Source organism: Natrix helvetica (assembly GCF_964273705.1).
Source record: "Natrix helvetica genome assembly, chromosome: 5".
Classification (NCBI taxonomy): Eukaryota; Metazoa; Chordata; class Lepidosauria; order Squamata; family Natricidae; genus Natrix; species Natrix helvetica.
Window position 1 is genome coordinate 57,980,261 of NC_138551.1, and position 20,148 is coordinate 58,000,408.

Sequence of the window (20,148 nt, forward strand, 5' to 3'; positions counted from 1 at the left end):
AGGATTTGAAAAAAAAATTTAATAAAAGCAAAAGATGATTAAAATATTGACTTTGGAAAGTTACAAACTAAGGACCAGAATTTGAAATAAGATCTTGAAATCAATTCCAAATAGCTTTCCTGTAGGAAAATATAGCTGTTTGGGGAAAAAAACATTTTGAAATCAAGTATAAGAAATTTTCCTCTTGAAAAATGTTGATCAAAAAATCAGTCACAAGATGGAACTTTAAAAGTTGAACACTAGAAGAAAGCAGAAATAATTAAAAGATTTTAATTAAAGAAAAAGAGACCCACTAATACAGAATGCAACAAATTATTCTAACGGATCAAACTTAAGAATATTTTGGACTAATTCACTCAGAAGTTCCTTTTTACATTGCCTGTTATTAACAAGACTGCTTCTGAGGCTGACTGGAATGTGGATTTAAAAATTACAGATTAAAAGAATGATATAGATAAAGATGTTATGCTGGATACACAGGTGAAACCAGATGTTTAACAATTAAAAGAGATATACAAATAATAAACCAGAAGAGTGACTTGGACATTTTTTTCATTTTTCATTTACAAAAGAGACATGTTACAGCTTTAAAGACTGAGAAGAAATATGGAGACGGGGAAAATAACCAAGACCTGCATACTATTAAAAAGTAATAAAAATCAAGATTGTTAAAAATAAAACAAAGGAATATAAAGTGGAATTATTTAATGAAAGTTTGCTTTTATATATATATTTGTTCTGGGTAACTCTTAATTGATTTTTGCTGTGCAGGACCAAATGATGAGACTGTAAAATTTGAGAAAGTAACTATGCTAAAATTAAAGGCAAGAAAAATAAAGCTATTTTTATTAAGATGTTTTATTAAGATTAAAATATATAGATTATTATTTTTGGTAACTCTCAATGGACTTTTGTTAACTAGATTTAAATGTTGAAGTTTTTAGAATCTGTTTATAAATAAGGATGAGATGGAATGAACGGTGGTTTTCTTGTAGTAGTATAAGAAAAGATAATAATGGTCATGATGAAAATTATTAGGAAATTATTTCTATAGATTTCTTTTTTTATTTTTTAAAACATATAAGATTTTTCCCTTTTTGAACTTTTCTTTCTTTTCTGTCATTTTATTCTTTTATATTTGCTTTAGTTTGCATCATTTTTTTATCTCTGTAGTTGTAAACCTGAACAACATTACTACAAGAAAGTATAATTGAAATCTGGAAAGCCAAAAATAGTGTAAATAGCTGCAGGTATGCCTATAAATAAGAAATGGAATCTTCAAATTAATGTTAAACCAGTTCCAGCAAATCACGGTCCATCTATGACAAATTTCTGAAATTCTCTTGTCTTTTGAAATAAGTTGTAAAGCAAATTCTCTTCCACAAATTGAATAAGTATTATGGAATAAGTATTCAGGAAAACGTATCTATTTGGCACGAAGACATAGCCCATTAAAATTAGCTAAGATTTCAAGTTTTCCATTTTTGTCTTCCATGATTCCAGCCACTAGCAAACTCTCCATCATTCCTTCTAAGCTCAACACCTCCATGAGACACTGCTTGTCTATTTATGGCCTGTTACAAAACAGAATTATATCTATTACAAAATAGACTGGTTTCATCCACAAATATGACTAATTTACATTTGCTATAACAGGTTTTGCATTGATTTTGAAAGTATTTTGTTAAGAGAGGATTTTGAAAAGATGCAAAAGGTGTTTCTGCTTCTCATGCACAATTAGAAAAGTTAGCTTTTTAATCCTTCTTTTCATTGTTGACCATCAGGAACCAGTGTGAAAAGAAATATCAGTGCATATTGTGGTGCTCCCTTAATAAGTCAAGCCCTCCATCTTCTGGCAATGTAGAATATCACAGCCTAAAGACTGGAGAACAGAATAAAAGGCGGCAGGTTTTTACTTTCAGGCTTATATCTCCTTTTGTACCTATTTAATATGACTGTGCAAAGCATTAGATAAGAATCTTTTACAAAGTGTGCTAGCGCAAGCAAAGCATCTCTCCTTTAAGCTTTAAAGCAGCTGCATCCTCTGGAAAGCTTGGCAAGTTCATCTGAAGGCTATCTCCTAAAGGCAGAAGCATTTTCATAGGGATCACCAAGGAAACACTTTGCATGCATGTTCTTTGCACATCTCTACAATAGAGTCGACAATGGCTCACAATATCCTCATTGTGCATTGAGTATACAGCAGAACTAGATCCCCCTGAATTGTGTTAACCCAATAATTAATTTCAATCTCTATGTGTTCCTGGCAGATTAAACATTACAGATGATGCCAGGAAACAAATCAGTAGATCATTGAGATTCAGGGGAGAAAATTCAAAATTAATGGAGCTTAACTTCACCACTGGCAATATGCCACTGGCAATATGCCACTGGCATATATTCTGAAAGAGAAGAAAAAGATGATCAACAGCAAAAGATATACACCCATTTATAGTGACAATGGGTATGCCTTTAGAAGACCTGAAATGCCTGATTGGGTATAGATTATAATGGAAAATATATATCCATGACATTGCTAATAGTTAACACTAACTTGCTGGCACACAATTAATCAATGTATTCTGAACAATGTACAGCCTGCAAAAGAAATGGTACATTAATGACCATTTAAGACACATGGCCAAAATATATTTGCTTTATTAGATTTTTATTTTACTTCTGTAATCTTGAAATTCTACCAAATCTGTTCCTAATTTTCAGTTTAGTGATTATTAGCCACTTTAGGGATAATTCACACAACAGCTAAAGCAAGTTCTCTTTTTTGCTGTTCCTGGCTATTCCTAAAGCAGACTAGTACAATTCCAGTTCAGATTTGAGTGGTTCAGCAACATAGCTGGGTTGGTACTCAGTCTGGACTGAGTTCTTGTTCTTCCAACCCATGTAGAGGACAGAAACCTTGGTCCCCTGTGTAAAGAGTTTTCCAGACCTTACCTTTCTCTGCTTATCCACATTCTTTTCCTTTAATTTCCGAGATGTTTAAACATATGGATGCCTTCACACACTCCTCCAAGGTTCTCTCACCAATGCTAAGGCAAACTTACTTTTTTATACCCTTTTTTCTGACTGTCATTGCTGTGAGCAGTAAAGCATTACAGTAAAGAAAAAGTACAGTAAAGAAAAACAAACAATTGATTCCTTGCTATTTTTTAAGAATGTACCTCCCAACCACCAGAGAACATAGGTTCCCCAGAATTTATTTATTTATTTATTCATTCATTCATTTGTTTATTATTTGATTTTTAATCTGCGTTATTACTTTACAAGTAACTCAGAATGGTGACATACCTAATACTTTTTCCACTTCCCATGCTCCCACAACAACCCTGTAAGATGAGATGAGATGAGATAAAGTGGCATGTTTACACTGTGTTAGGGATGGGTACCATACTATATCCCTCTATTCCTGCACTCAAGAAACACTGAGTAACCTATCCAGGAGATGAAGCAAGTAGAAGTGTGGATCTGTCCAAAACAAAAGACAAGAAAAGTGGCAATGTATTATAGAGTTACTTCTGGCGCAACCCTTTTGTTTACCTCTATAATTGAAAATGATTGTACAACATCATGCTACTTTCTAATAACAATAACAATGCAACATTGCCAAAGTGCAACACAAATATGAAAGTCACGGTAGTAGTTTAAAAATGTCACCCAATATAATAGTTCACAGTTTAATAGCCAAATTTAAACAACTAAATAGAACTAACTTAATAAACATAATGTTATTATAACCCTATGCTGAAAGTGTACCTTTACATGCCTAATTAAAATATTTGCAGTTAATAGGAAAAAGTAGTTTATAAAAGACTTAACTAAATATGACATTATTTTTGCTGTTTGAAATATATATCATTTTAACTATACGGGGCATTTACTTTAAAGGGAATTGAGAGTATTGAATTTTTTTTTTAAGGAACTACTTTATTAATAGCAATAGCACTTAGACTTATATGCTGCTTCATAATGTTTTACAGCCGTCTCTAAGCGGTTTACGGAGTCAGCAGATTTCACCTAACAATTTGGGTTTATATTTTACTGACCTCGGAAGGGTGAAAGGATGAATCAACATTGAGCCAGTCAGAATGGAACTCGTGGCAGTGGAAATGCAGAATTATTAAGCAATACTGCATTATAACCACTGCACCAACATGGTTGTTGGTTGACAGATAGCATTTATATCTGAATTGTCTTATATAGCATTACTAAGTCTCATATTTATGTCTATCTCTCTCTCTTTCATTTCAGTATTCTGGGATTATATCACCCTGGTTCGGCCAACAACCTGGTAAACCATGTGGTTTTTAATGTTGTTTTTTGTGACAAATACATCATAATATTTACATTGTTAAAATATGGAATTAATAATTAGGACCATGTCACCATTTCAGAGACCTTTTGCTTTGAGAAAATGCCAGTGAAAGTGTCTTCTATACTTGCACAATATGGCTGCAATAATTTGACAAAACATGAGTATCTCATGGCTATGAACATTTGGTTTATCGCATCCAGCTCTGATTTTATTGGGCAAGAACCTTAACTCACACTTGCCTTTAAGTAGATAAGCAAGTCATCACACAAGTATGATGACTTATATAATATCATATGGAAAATTAAACTTCCAGCCAGATACACTTTTTGGTAGAAATCATGCCCAATACCTACCACGGAACCTATTTCAGCAATATGTTGATCTTGCATATTGAAGTAGTTCTTTATCCTCAGCAGTGAAAAGAAAAAACAGGACTGATTATGATATTTTGTTCACTTCCTATTAGAGAATGATTAATTCTATAATTAATTCAAAAGGAAGGATCTTTTTGAGTTTTGAATTTAAAGCAAGTTTCTGTCATAGCAACACAAAATGTGCAAAAAGTTTAAAAAAAACTCTGATCAAAAGCTATTAGTACTAAATATTAGAAAATGGCCTTCTAAAAGATAGCAGTGAAGAAATTAAATTTATCTGTTGCTAGAAATGTAAGATACCAGGCAAAATCCATTTTGAACCTACATACATTCATATTTAGGTCACAGATTTCTCAAATAAAGAAGGAAAGATGTCAGATATAATGATATTATATAAATCCTGTATTGGGAGTTTTCTGGTCTTCTGGCCAGTAGAATCTCTACTGATGTTTAATCTTCACTTGGATTCATAGTTGATAGAAATTTTATGACTGCCAAGTAGATATTTTTGCAATTACTCCATATGGCACCTGAGAATACATGGTAAGCTTTGGTTTGGCTACTCTTCTAATAGATATGGAAATAATCTTAAAACATGTTCTGGAAGAAAGTATTGCATGGATATGCTGTTTAAATTACTAGTTTTACCATACAAAGATTTGTATAGTAGACAAAGAGGTTAGTTTTATTTTCTAACATTTCTAACACACTAGATGATTACCTTTTTTTATTGCCAAATCCTGAAAAAGTATATAATGCTGCATATGATCAATCCTTTCATCAAGATAGATATTGCATATAGGGTCAAATTTATAATCATGTACACATCAGTATACCGAGTGGTTGATGAAGAATGTATAACTGATCAGTTATGATCAGGTAGGACAGTATAACAACCTGACTTCTATTATTTCCACATAAATAGTGCAGCAAAGCAGACATTTTGTCCTAAGCAGGCTTTGAAAAAAAGTCTAAAATGTCTACATCAAATGACTAAAAATGGTCATAAAAATGAACATCAATAGCAAAAGGAATAACACTTGCAAGCTATCTTGAAAGAGATGTTTTGAATAGATCTTGGTGGTTCACAGAATGTTACTTGATTCCTAATATTTGATTAGGAACCATGAACAAACTGAGCTAACAATAATTATAAGAAGACATCCAGGGGCATGATGGGGTATTGAGAAACTATAAAGATGGTCCCCATATAACCAAAATGGATTCTATTGTTTAGAAAAAGGGAGGAAACTTTTTATTTCTTTTATACAGTATTTGCCACAGAGGTGGGAAAAGTACATAAAAAGCCAAAGATACCTTTAATATTACAAAGTTTAATAAATAAACAGAGAAGTTCTAACTTTAGCAAAATAATCCCACATACTGTCAGGTTGAAGTATGAGCTCCTTTCCTTTTCATTGCCTTGCATTAAACTTTATTTGCTCGTGGAGACAATGGCCCTATCTTGGAATGAGTTCCTTATCCCTCAGCCTGGTGTGCAGTCCTGCAGCACTTTCATATTGCAAAGGCTTGACTCTTGAGAAATAATGAGTGAATAAAAGAAGTCTTGACTTGACATAACGATAAATGAGGTGAAACTTTTTTTTTTACCGTCAAGAAACCAGTTTGGGTCCATAGAAAAAAGAAGTTTCTATTTTAATATGGAATATAAAGGATTCATTGTACAAAAAAAAGTGTTTTTCATCAGAAGCAAAGGAAGAACAAAGATAAAGGCAGCAATCGAATGAATGAGTTGAGAAAACTAAGATAATGCCGTTGATAAGCAGTTCAAGGCAACACATTGTTCACCAGGCCTTCGGCCCAGCCCTAGGGGAGAGCTTTTAAAAGTATCCCTGTATGCATTTTCACTCTCCTCATTACCATACCTGCTCTTTGAAACTCACCAGTGGTTCCAACAAACTACACTGACACCTGCCGGAAAGAGTGGATGACCCATCTTAATCAACTACTTCTGTGAAAAGTCTATGGAAAGAACTGTGTCCCATCTTTACTTTGCTATTCAGAAAGCTATTTGTCAATGGGTATCCTCAGAGCCATTGCTATGAACAAAGATCTGTTTCTGTGCACTGGAAATGTGGCACCATGATCAAAGTTAAGGAGAATCTCCTACTTGTTTCCTTTGTTCATGAATGTGTCCCTTCTCTTATATGGCTACTAACACCAGAATAATTACCTGTACTTTATCCAGTACTAGTTTGATTGTGATGAAATGATTCCAGCAGCGCTCTGAATGGAATTGGGATTTTGAAGCACTCTATTTACTTTTAACAAGGCATTTCTCCTACCTCGAAAACCATAACAAATGTTGCAAGCACATCACAGTATTATATAGGTGTAGTCCATAGATATCAAGGGGGAAAATAAACTGTCTTATAAAAAGATTTTGAACAATGCCAGTTTGGATTAAAAGTTGAGATACAATCCTGAAGTGCAATAATAAACAGAAGATTTGTCATTGACAATGTTTAGAATGTAGACTACTTCCCAAAATAGAGTATGTATTATCCCTACACAAACATATACTAATCTATTTTTTTAAAATAAATTTTAACATTTTCCCATATATGTTGAAATATCATTATGAGGTTTTTTGTACACTTTTTTTTATATCTGAGATATAGTAACAAAGGTTTGAGAAGATCAACTGGAAAATGCATCTAATGCATATATGTGTGTGTGGGAGAAGATGTATACATTCACATTAACACCAAGAGCTATTCTCAAGTTGAAATGAAAGTCATGCACATTCTTCATCAAGAATATTTTTTTCTATCAGGCAATCCAGTTTACTATTCTGTCCATAATATAATGTGAGCTACAATGAGCACACAAGACTGATCAAAAGAGAAACACAATTCAAGATATGACTACAAATTATTCCAGCAATATTTGTGTCAAGGAAGATGGTGCATTAAAATTGTTGTTATTTACCTTGTTGTATAATATCAGATGCTTTTATCTATCTGCAATGTCAATCAGTTGAATACAGCTTCCATAACAATATGACTAGCTTATTCAAGGAGTACCGCATATTAGGCTCATGCCTTTGACAACACTGTGTAATGTTTTTGTAAATATATAAAAGGATTGTAACCATACCTTCAAAATATTATCCTGCATGAAAAAATCTACGCCAAGTCATTGCCTCAGATTTCAACTCTTTCTAAAAACTGTTGTGAAAATAAAATGAATTAACGATCAATTAATGATCCAGACCACATCTTCAGAGATGATAGTTATTTAAAGTTTCATTTCCTGGTTGAAGTTATTTATTTATTATATTTATATCCCACCTTCCTCTAAGAGCTCAAAATATGCCCCCATGCTGTTTTATTTATTTTATTTATTTATTATTAGCGTTTATATACCGCCCCCTCTCCCGAAAGGGACTTGGGGCGGTGTACAGTCCGTATTAAAATACAACAGATTAAAACATAGAAATAACTATATAAATACATGTATAAGAGGAGGGTAAAATATGCCAAACTGTACAGCTAATAAATAAATCAATACAAAAGTTTAAAATATCAAGTTAAATTTAAAACAATATCCCTCTAAAAACCAGTAAGAATGTGTATGCCAGGAGGTAGACGTTAAAATTATGCCAAACCAGCCAGTCGGAACAGGTGTGTCTTCAGTTTCTGTCGGAAGGAGCGGAGGTCAGTAGTGGTTCTAATATCGGGGGGGAGGTCATTCCAGAGGGTTGGGCCCATCACAGAGAAGGCCCTACTCCTTGGTGTCGCCCGTTGGCATTGCCTCGTGGACGGCACCAGGAGAAGGCCCTCCCTGTGAGAGCGGATTGGCTGCAGGGATGTATGTGGGAGGATGCGATGTTTTGTTTTCTGCAGTACATAACGCAAAGGAATAGGAATGCGCTGATAATCACCATTTTTATTCTATAATGTTGTCTAGTTTAATTTTACCAGGTCAATACATATTTGCTACACTATAAGCAACTTTTAAATGCTACTTTTCATTCATGTTATAGTCTGTTTTGTTTCTGATATATCTGCAGACTCTGCTGATGATTATGATGAGGAATACAGCACTGATTATATAGAGCCAGCGGAGACCGAAATCAGATTTAGTTTCTTTGACTCCGATTGGATTTATGAATTCTTCACTCATGATGGTACTTTGTTATACACATTATAAGAATGAGAAACAGAATATGGGATGTGAAAGGAATACAATCTTTAGCTAAGTAGAGATCTGGGGAAAATTGAGAACGCTCTATCGCTTTATAAATCTGTCAGTGCAATCAAACATCAGTGTTCTGGGTGAAAAGCCTTTCAATAAAAATTGATAAAGATCAAAAAATTTAAACAATTAAACTTCTAATTTATTTCTCTGTGCTAGTCAATCCCTGCCAGACAAACCCATGCCAGAATAATGGAATCTGTGAAAGAAACAGAAACAGCTATGTGTGTTCCTGCCCTGAACCATTCACAGGATCAAAGTGTGACCGTGGTAAGAGACATCTTGCTCTTGTAACTACTATTACAGAAAGCTGAAAAATGTAGCTACTATTATAAATCATATAGTTTACAAAATATAAAATAGATTTATTTACATCCCATTCTAAAAATCAGCTGGAAATTTGCAAGGACTTTCCAGTTTAAAATATAATTTTAATTTGCATATTACTTTGTCACTTTAATTGGGTTGTCCCATTAGAATTCATTATAATTTCCAGTCATGAATCAACACAATAAATTGTATGCACATTTTTGTTGAATATATTTCCTTATAAAAATAAATAAATTCTGGACAAGGAAAATTCAAACATGTGCATGATCCTCACATGAATGGAATAGTCTCATTTTGTACGCTAGGATTCGTATATACATAGTTTTTCATAAAAGAATTTTGAAAAACAAGACAGATTCAAGCATAGATGATAAGGGAAATTAATTTACCACAAGGGGGGAAAGCCAAAATTAATCTCCTAAACTGAGAGGTAAAATATACTCATTAGAATAGAAAATATTCTAGTCTGTTCAAAAGATTGTCATTTTTTGAGGCATGGAGTATAATAACAATGGAACTAGGAGCAATACTTGAGAAAGAGATTTAGTCCTGAAATAGAACAAAATAGAGTTTAAAATATTAGCTTCAAGTCTCACTGTTATTTCACCAATAACAAAAAAAAAAGTTTGGAATGCAGCAGCAGAAGGAAAATGTAAAATCTTACTACAATTATCCAAGCATAAAATGATTATTCAGGAGTTGGAAACAATTGTGGTCATTTTACTTAGTTCTCATTACATTTCAGAATCATTTGGGAAAAAATGAATAAAGTAAATAAATGTAAGCAATATGAATACATTAAGCAATCATTAGATGTGGCTGGAGCATTGATGCATGGAAGTCTTCTGATATTCCAATAGAACGATAGCTAAATGTAGAAGATAAATATGAATATCTTCAGTTTATGTTAAACACAGTTAATGGCAATCTCATATAACTATAGCAGTATATATATTAAATAATATTTAAAATTGAATATTTTGTGAAGAATTGCTTTAAACTAAATAGCTGATGTATAATTGTATAAAATATTGCATTCTCAAATATTAGCCAGTTAGTCAAATCAAAATGATAATTTAGCACTATAGAAATTATTGAAGAACTTGCTAAATGTTACAAAAATAGGTACATAATGGAACTTATTGATAGCTAATTAGTGAAATAAAATAGAAATTAATCCTGTAAATGAAGTACCTATATATTGGCTTAAAACAGGTATAAGAAATAAATCATGTAAATTAACATAAATTAATTATGAGGATGTAATAGTTTCATCAAGTGACTTTATTTTTTAAAAAATAAGGAAGACATTTCATAAAATTATTTAATTGTATCTACGAATTTATGAACCAATTCATAAAACATGAAAAGTCTTTATAGTCATAGTGGTTTACTAATACAGTACAGTCATATAAATCTGCTGTTTACTAAACGAAGGCATGAAATTTTATATATCGTAGTTATAATAACAGTTAAATACATTTATTAAAAATGTCAGACCATATGCAAACTAAGGATTCCCAGTCAGCACATTATTAAATTAAGAAGTTTTTAAACACAAAACTATATTTTAATAGTTACCTTTAACCTCCATTATTTGCATTTGACATCTGTAAAGCTTTTGACTGCTTAGGATGGGATTTTTCAAAATCAGTCCATTGAAGAAATTGTAGTCGGATAGAGCATTTATATGTGCAAAGTATTACAACCCAATCTCAGTCCCACTAGGTAGACAGAGCATGAAATCAATTTCAGTTTATCCAAAATGACTTTTATTGAAATTATCTAAAGTAACACAATATTTCAAATATGATTATGCTGTACATTTTTTACCTTCGTATAGTTCAATTAATTAGGGAAGCATCTACCTGATTCATGTCTGAATGTTATCTTGTTCTGGGACTTCAAAAATAATGTTTTCATTCCTTTTGCTTAATGATATCTACATATTTCCATATTTCCAAATGCTGATCTTTGCACCCGTAATGCCAGAAAAATTGTAAATGAGCATGACTGTCCAAGCATTAATCTCTAATCTGCTCCAAATAACTAAATAATAATATAAATAAAAACAAATTTAATTCCTTGACTGTGAAATATCCGCATCCAGCTTTTCTTGTCTCTAAATATTCTTGTATTGCAGATTTTAGACCTTGACCATCCTAGCTTGGAATTCTGGGACTTCCCAATTTAAAATATTTTCTTATTTGTATACTGTTTCAAACACCACTGCAACTTAGTGATAGATAATAATTAGTAATACATAGTACTGTTGTTATAATATGAAGATAAAGCATACAAATTCATATTATTTACAGTTTGTGTAGAGGAGATATTTAAATTTCAACTATATATTGGTATTTATAGTGCTTTAATATTGCTTTTTTCCTCCAGGTTTATGAGTATTTCCATATGTACAGGGGTGTGAAAGAGTACGAATTGTATGATTATTTACTGTGTTACAACTCTGTAACTGTAATTTTCACCAGAAATTATAATGAAATTGCACATTTAGGTATCTCCATTGTCAATCTTTGTACTACATAAAGTCTGTTTTTATCAAATATCCAAAATTTGAAAAATCTACCTAACTTTCTTGTTCTTTTTATTGTATACTATAGTGAAAAATACATGCAAAAGAATCAATTGCCATCAAGGAGAATGTCTGATTATATTAAGAGAGCCTTATTATCAATGCAGTTGTAGATACCCATATAAACCACCATTATGTAAAAAAGGTGAGCCAAATTATTGTTGTCATACTAGTAACCAATTTCTAGCATTATGTCTACTGCTGCTGTCTTCTATGGATTAGAATGAAAACTGTTTTTCTCTAAATCAGGGCTGTCAAACTCCTGGCCCATGGGCCGGAAGTGTCGTGGGCTGGCCACACCCACACCCAGTTTAGTGTAGGGGAAAAAGTCATGATACTTCATCTGATGTAGCTGTGACAATGCGAGTTTGACACCCTGCTCTAAATTATCCTCTAAAATCAAAAACTTAAAAGTTAAAGTTGTTTCTTAACTTATTTCTTAAAATGCAAACAATGGTCAGGACAGCCTGCATAAAGTTATTTTAATGGGCCTTTAAACATTAGATTGGGGAGACTTTGGATTTTCCATATTAAATCCATTTATCCTTCTATGTGCTTGCATATGAAAAGTTACCCTTGAGATAGCCTGCATGGAGTTATGTTAAGTACCAATGAGCCCATAGACAGAGCAAAAGTGATTTAGGAGATTTTAGAAGTAATTCCACTTACCTTTTTGTTTGTGCGGATTAAAAGTGTCCTTGAATGAATAGCTTTTACATTGTTTGAACAAGTTATCAATCACATTTAAATACAATATTTGAATTAATTCTTGAATACTAGCATCCTCAGCTTGTCAACCAAATCCTTGTAAAAATGGAGGCACCTGTCAGAGGCATCGTTTAAGATATAAATTCAGCTGCAACTGCCCTGAAGCTTTCAGAGGGAAATTTTGTGAACTGGGTAAGAGAATTATCTGTGTTTTGGGGTGGCAGTGTGACTACTATAGGGATCATGATGGATAAATTAACCTTTAATCTTTTTAGTGATCTGTTAGTAATTTACAAAAAATTGATTAATATTATTTGTAGTGTACACTTTTGACACATAAAATTGATTTGAGTCCAATTTTGATCATCATCGTCATGATGTAAAAAGTAATCCAAAATATATCCAATTTGGGTATTTTTTGATAAATCTAAACTCGCTGGATTACAGATTCTTGTGAAACATCATCCTCAGATTCTATGTGGGTTCATATATCTAAGAATGAAAAGGAGAAAAAAAAATGCCAGAACAGGCCAAAATAAAACAAAAAGATCTTTCAAAAAATGACAATCTTGTTGTAGGGTCTGAGGACTGCTTTGAAGAAAATGGCCACACATACAGAGGAAATGTTAGCCAAACAATCTTACAGAAAAGATGCCTTCACTGGAATTCTCATTTCCTTTTGGACAGTAGCTATAACACATTTATGGAACATGCTGACTCTTATGGCCTTGGAGATCATAACTTCTGCAGGTATTCCGTGTATGCAAGGAAGCCCAATTCCCAGAATATCATTCTTATTTATATCCCCATTTCAAATCAAATATTACTAAATAATGAATAGTCATTGGCTGTGTTCTGAGGACATCTTCAATTCAGCCATTAATAAAGACTTCTTACCACAAAAACAAGTCATAAAATATTCACTTACAAGATGACAGACTCTTTACCACATTCTAGTCTCCTGGAATGCTCTCCATCTTTCACATCTCCTTTTCCTAGACATTGTTACCATTTTTAAATTTAAGAATGGATGCTAAGCCTGCCAGTTTGCAATTTCATTTAAAATCATGTAGAGACTCCAAAAGAACCTGATGATTGACAAATGAGGATTTTTTGACGCCAGATTGTATACTCCTATGTCAGTATAATGCAAGTTAGGTTGTTCCTGTTAGCAGTGATGAAATAACAGCACAATAGGTTAGTACAATTAATTCATTCTTGTTTACAGAAAAAGATTAGAAATATTTGATCTCACCATAGAAATAATTGCTACTTTGGGTAATGCTTTTGATACCCAAATACTTTCCTAAAAATTGAATGCTGACACCATGACTACAAAAGCATAAAAATTCAGCTTAGGCATTGGCACAATATTATTAGTGGGTAGGAACAATAAACTGATAAGATGCCATTATTAATCACGTTTGTCTTCTTGGTTTCTGAATGACTTGATATTTCAGTGTGAACATTGTTCAGTTCCACTGCTTATCAGTTCTTCAATTAATAACTTCTTTTCTGAAGATCCATTCTTCTGACAGGTGAATCTTGAAACTTCTCTCCTTTAGGAATCCAGATGGGGATGACAAACCCTGGTGCTTTGTCAATGTGAATAACAAATTGAAATGGGATTTCTGTGATGTCCCCTCATGCTTGTCAACAGGTAGAATAAATAGTAATAACATGGTGTATATTCAGTATAACATTAATTTAGTATGGCATTAATTTAGATTGGCAATCACCACAGATTTTGTGTCATCCATCTACCTCAAGAGTACAGCTTACATGATGCCCACGTCTTTAATGATACTGGAAGATTTCTCATTTGTAGAGCATCAAAAAGTATACCACATAAATGAAGTATCTTGCGATGTCTATTGCTAAGAGATATTAAAGAAGATGAAATTTAAAACAGGGGAAAAAAATAAGTTACATATGTGGGAAAAAAATATTCTGCATGATTCTTACAGTGCAATTAAGGAGACTTGCTTGGATTATTTGATGCTGTAGTACTCTTTTTTTTCCGAATGGAACTATTTCTAATAGAAGATTTTAAAAAATATTGTAGGAATATAGGAAGAAGAAATTATTTCCCTTTGGGTCAAATCAATTGTGTACCAGAATATGTTGAAAACCATTGCAGTAGATCTACTAGAGTGTGACTGGAAAAATCCAGATGAGAGTTATAGATAAAAAGGATTTAACTAACGCTATAAAAAGTATTTTTGTCTTTAACTTGGCAAAATGGCACAAAATGGAAGAATAGAGAAGGAAAGAGGGAAGGACAGGGGGAAAGGAAGGAAGGAAGGAAGGAAGGAAGGAAGGAAGGAAGGAAGGAAGGAAGGGAAGAAAAGGAGAAAGGATCCCCTATGCAGCCTTCTTAGTCCATCTACTTCTTTGGGCATTCCACTGACCTATGCCAGCTACTGCACGGCCTCTCCACACGGCTTTTCCAACCCATGTAGCACCTCTTGCACAGATCCACACCCTCTTCCTGATCTGCACCCCCACACACATACATACCTTTCCGATCTCCACATCACCTCCAATGCCTTCCTTGACCTGTGCAATATATCTACCATATCTCCACAACTTCTCCACAACCTGTCCTACACACCTTTCCTAACCTATTCAGCACCATTCCCAATCTGAATCCTGTACGCCACTTTCCCTGACCTTCACAGTACCTTTTGCATATTCCCAAACAACGAAAGGCACTTTCCCCATCCCTCTCCCCATGCACCATCCTCAACTATAGAGCACCTCTTACACATTCCTATGTCTCCAACATTCTGGATCTCTTCTATCTTTCTACATGTCATATCCAATTGCACAACACCCATCATCCACTTTCAGTCACTCTTCTCAACCTATGTCACCCACTCAGATGCCTTTTCTGACCCACATGGCGCCTTGAGTGCATACCTTTCCTAACCCATTCTGCACCACTTGCTCAGCCCACATACCATCTGGACCCGTCTGGCAGCAGCCACTTACTTGCCTGCTCGATGTGGACTTGCAATTTCCTGTTGGCTTTCCCAACTGACTTTATTCTTACATGTTTTCCACAAGCAAGATAAATAGGAAAGCTGACAGTGTGAGAGAGGGAAGGAAGGAAGAAGGCAGGGAAGGAAGGAAAAATGAGGGAAGGAGGAAACTCAATGGGAAAGCAGACAAGAAATAAGTTGCTCTCATTTCTCTTTGTTCATTGAGGGTCATTCTGTTTCTCTGTTTGGTAAGCAAATATATCCGAAACAATGACCCAATGAGACATGGGCAATCTAATCATATATATTTACTTCTTACATAGTGACTGTCTGGATTTTTAAAGCTAAAATTTAATGTAATTTCCTTTATTCGTTTAACATATTTCTAGCCACTGTAATCAGAAAAGGGTTTTAGTCCCTTATATCACTGTAATATCTTCCTTAGATAATATTATTCACATTTTAAGACCAATGGATGAATGTAAGACATATCCAAATTAAGGCAGTCATCATTTTGTCAGTGATCCTCCAAACAAATATAGTATTTGTTAATACCATATTTAGGATGCTATAATATTATTCTTAAATAGCACTTAGAAAGTCCAAATGTTGTTTATTGATTAATTTAAAAGATTTATACAACCACCCATCTTATGTTATAACCCTGAGCAGCATACAAACAGTAACTAAGTAATAAAAAGTATAAAATCAATATTTTAAAGTTTTCAGTTCCCCAAAACAGCAAACAAACAACTTTTCTGGACATCAGCCATACACCGCCCCAATGCTTGTGGGAAAAGCCAGGGTTTTTTGAAAGGTCAGGAAGGTAGGGTTATTCTGGATCTCAGGTGAAATGTTTCAAAGGCCACTATCAAGAAGGGGTATTGTCTAAGTCAGGGGTGTCAAAACTTGGGAACTTTAAGACTTGTGGACTTCAACTCCCAGAATTCCCCAGCCAGCATAGTTTGGACACCCCTGGTCTAAGTCCTTTGACAAGACAACATTTAATGAACATTCAAAAAGGATGCATGCCCAGGTGGATTAATTCTGCTTTATTGTACTTTAACAGAATTTTGCAAGTCTTCTCTGGGCTAAGCCCCCTTTTTTCTGACTATTTCCTGGGCTTGTGGCACTTTACCTTTCAGCTCTTGCCCGCCGTGCTCTAGTCATCTCTTGTGTCATTTCCTCTCATACAGCTTCCCAGTAAATCGAAATCATATTGATCCAATTCAATCCAGACCACACATGACATGCTCATTAAAAGCCACTACAAAAGACTCAACTGAACTATGCTTCAGAACTTCCAGAAAAAAACCAAAATCTTTCTGGAAATTGGTGTGAGATGATAGCCTTCCCTCCCTCCAGTGGGAGATTATATGGATAAATCAAGAATCAAACGGGAGTGATCTGTCCATGGCAAAGGGCTGATGTTAATGTTTCCCAACCCAGATCACAATAGCATTGCCCTCAGACAAAGATCAGTTCTCCACAGTGGAGTTGGATCTTCGAAAAGTTGGATCAGGTCCATGGTTCCCATGATGACCATGAAATTCCATCTCTAAGTGTGGGAAACCTCTTTGCCAAACCAGCCACAGAATCAAGGATCTTGGGCAGGGACACTGCTACATTGGAGAGATGGAGGTAAGCAAACACAATCCCAACTGATCTCTATTGCCTGACCTCACTAATAGAGTCTCAATTACATTCTTTACATTGCAGCAAAATTCTCTATGAATATAGCAAGCTCTTTCAAGAATCCAGTGGTAAGTAATACATACAGAATATGTGGGAAACCAGAAATAATAAGACCATTCAAGAGAATCTATGGAGGTGTCAAGTCAGTTCCTGGCAAACATCCATGGCAAGCATCTCTTCAGAGGAAGATTTCAGCAGGTGTACCTAACGGACATTATTGTGGAGGAGTGTTGATTGAGCCATGCTGGGTTCTTACCGCAGCACACTGTATCACGTAAGCATACTTGCTGGACTCAGTTAATTTTCTTTTCATTTTCTATAAATGCAAAGAAACAAAACAAAACCCCTGTTTGATTTCATCCATCCTGTAGATAGAAGAGTCTAAAGTGCACAATTTTAGATAGCAAAAGTCAAGTGGGGAAAGTAGCCATGTCAAGTTGGAGAATAAATAGGATTGTCCCATGTCTTTTCATCTGACAGGTAGCCTTGTTTCTTTTATATAGAATTATATGTCTCACCTTTCTAATGCTAATGCACAAGCCATGGCAGCTGAATAAAATTCAGAAAAACACCAACTTTGTCTTTTGCTTCTGAGATAATGTGTTTGGCCTAGTCTTATCTTCAAACTCTAGTATTTTATAATTTGGCAACCTGTAGAGTTATTTTTTTAAATAATGCTTTTGTTATTGTATAATTGTAGAACAGAGGATTCACTCTTCTTCGTTTGGGTTAATCTACTAGAAACAATTTGGATGATGAATTTGAATGAAATTGGTGCAGTTCTCTGTAATTTATGAAGTTCTATAATTATGAATGATTGTTCTTTGAGAATGGGCTATTTTCTTTCATAGGACAGAAGCACACAACCTCCAGGTGTCCCTTGGAGAACAGAATCTCAAAAGGAAAGAGCATCATGAGCAAAAGTTTGATGTAGAAAAGATCATTAAACATGGACACTATACAGAGCAGGATGGCATCCCATACAATGATATTGGCAAGTTTCTATTTTATATCATGGATAAATCCGAATCATTACCACTAGGAATGGAAAAAAGAAAACTTTAGCTGAACCCTAAGAACACTGATGCAGGTTAAATATTGAGAAGAAAAAATTAAACCATACTGCAATTAAGTTACAATAAAGAGATCCAGCAAATTCATCTCCAAAAGTTTAGAAAACAATATATTATATTTTTAGTATAAATATATTATTGCTTTTACTGTTTTATTTTTTAAGCCAAAGTTAGATGTTAAGTGTAGAGATGACTTCATTAATTTAAGCATATAAAAACCATGTTAATGAAATAGATTGGAAATATCTAGAAAAAAATTAACAAATACTCAGCTCTGACCCAGAGAAATTAGAAGAAATCTCATCAGCAAATTTAAGGCAATGGTGCAATTCAGTAGTTATATAATTAACCATGCTTTAAAATACTTTGTTTTGTTCTCTTTTTACAGCTTTGTTGAAATTAAAGCCAATTGATGGCCACTGTGCTGTGGAAACAAGATATGTTAAATTTGTATGCTTGCCTGATTTTACATTTCCTGATAACACAGAATGTTACATATCAGGCTGGGGAGAAACAGAAATAAGTAAGCCATGGCAATTAATTAATTCTAACTAATAAACAGTCAGGATTTGAACTCCACAAGGATCTTCTCTAGGAACAAAGGCTCCTTCTGCATTTTCATCTATAAGCTCCAAAATAGCTGCAGTCACTTGAAGTTCTAGAGCAGTGATGGCGAACCTATGGCACGCGTGCCACAGGTGGCATGCAGAACCATTTGTCAGGGCACACGAGGTGCATGCACCCGCTGGCCAGCTGAGTTCAGCCATTTTTCGCCCTCCCCAGCACCAGAGCCTTTATAGGAGCGTGGGAAGGGCGAAAAGAGCCTCCCCCACCTCCCCGGAGGCCCTCTGGAGGCTTCAGGTACTGTCCGGAGGCTTCCCTGAAGCCTTTGGAGCGCTCAAAACGACCCTCCGAGCAAACTGGAAGTCGTTTTGAGCGCTCCGAAGGCTTCAGAGACCGTCCGGAGGCTTCCCTGAAGCCTTCGGAACACTTAAAACAGCCCTCCGAGCAAACCAGAAGTGACGTCCGGTTTGCTTGGAGGGTCGTTTTGAGCGCTCCGAAGGCTTGCTCGGAGGGTCATTTTGAGCACTCCGAATGCTTCAGGGAAGCCTCCGGACGGTCCCTGAAGCCTCCGGAGGGCCTCCAGGGGGGAGGCTCTTTTCACCCTCCCCAGGCTCCTATAAAGCCTCTGGAGCCTGGGGAGGGCGAAAAAAGCATGTAAAAATGGGGGGAAGTGCCTGTAGTGTGCACATGCGCACTGGGGGGTCACGCATTGCATTATGGGTGCGGCATGCTGAGCCACGACCCCCCTGAGCTCTCCCCACTTGTGGCACGCAAGCAAAAAAAGGTTCGCCATCGCTGTTCTAGAGACCTGCTTTGGTGTCCTCTAATAGTCATCAGGCGTGCTGCAATATAGCACACTGTTTTCTGTCTTATCCCAGTTTCCTTTCCCACCTTCTCCCACTGCTGCCAAGGGTTCACTGGACCCATTAGACTTTTCTGAGTACTGCCACTTGTGTGATGACAACTGTGCTGTGCCTGCCTTCAACTTCAACCTTGGGAGTCCAGAAGAAGATGGAAGAGGGTTTCCAGTCCATCACATATAGCACATTGGAAACTGGCCCTTTCATATCTTCTCTTGACTTCTGGATGTGGACAGGTTTGTTAGTATCAGAAAAGTTCACAAAACAAAGTTCAGTACTAGAATACTGTCTGTTTTTGAGTTATTAATGAACTGTACAAAGTATGGTGCACAATGTGAGTTATAGATGTAACATATAATCTTAGCATAAGGACATTACTAGTGCCCAAAGAAGAGCACAATTTGTACATGCATAAC

The 20,148-nt window shown here is 35.0% G+C and overlaps 1 protein-coding gene across 1 annotated transcript in view; it reads left to right on the forward strand.

The window, feature by feature from the left end:
* Positions 1-20,148, forward strand: part of HABP2 (hyaluronan binding protein 2) — a 29,832-nt gene that overhangs the window by 6,069 nt on the left and 3,615 nt on the right. The window contains exons 2-11 of the mRNA XM_081956467.1: positions 4,267-4,306; positions 8,741-8,857; positions 9,085-9,195; positions 11,877-11,993; positions 12,629-12,748; positions 13,135-13,306; positions 14,122-14,216; positions 17,260-17,509; positions 18,087-18,229; positions 18,697-18,831. Coding sequence (XP_081812593.1) covers positions 4,267-4,306; positions 8,741-8,857; positions 9,085-9,195; positions 11,877-11,993; positions 12,629-12,748; positions 13,135-13,306; positions 14,122-14,216; positions 17,260-17,509; positions 18,087-18,229; positions 18,697-18,831 — 1,300 coding nt within the window. The remainder of the gene's footprint in view (positions 1-4,266; positions 4,307-8,740; positions 8,858-9,084; positions 9,196-11,876; positions 11,994-12,628; positions 12,749-13,134; positions 13,307-14,121; positions 14,217-17,259; positions 17,510-18,086; positions 18,230-18,696; positions 18,832-20,148) is intronic.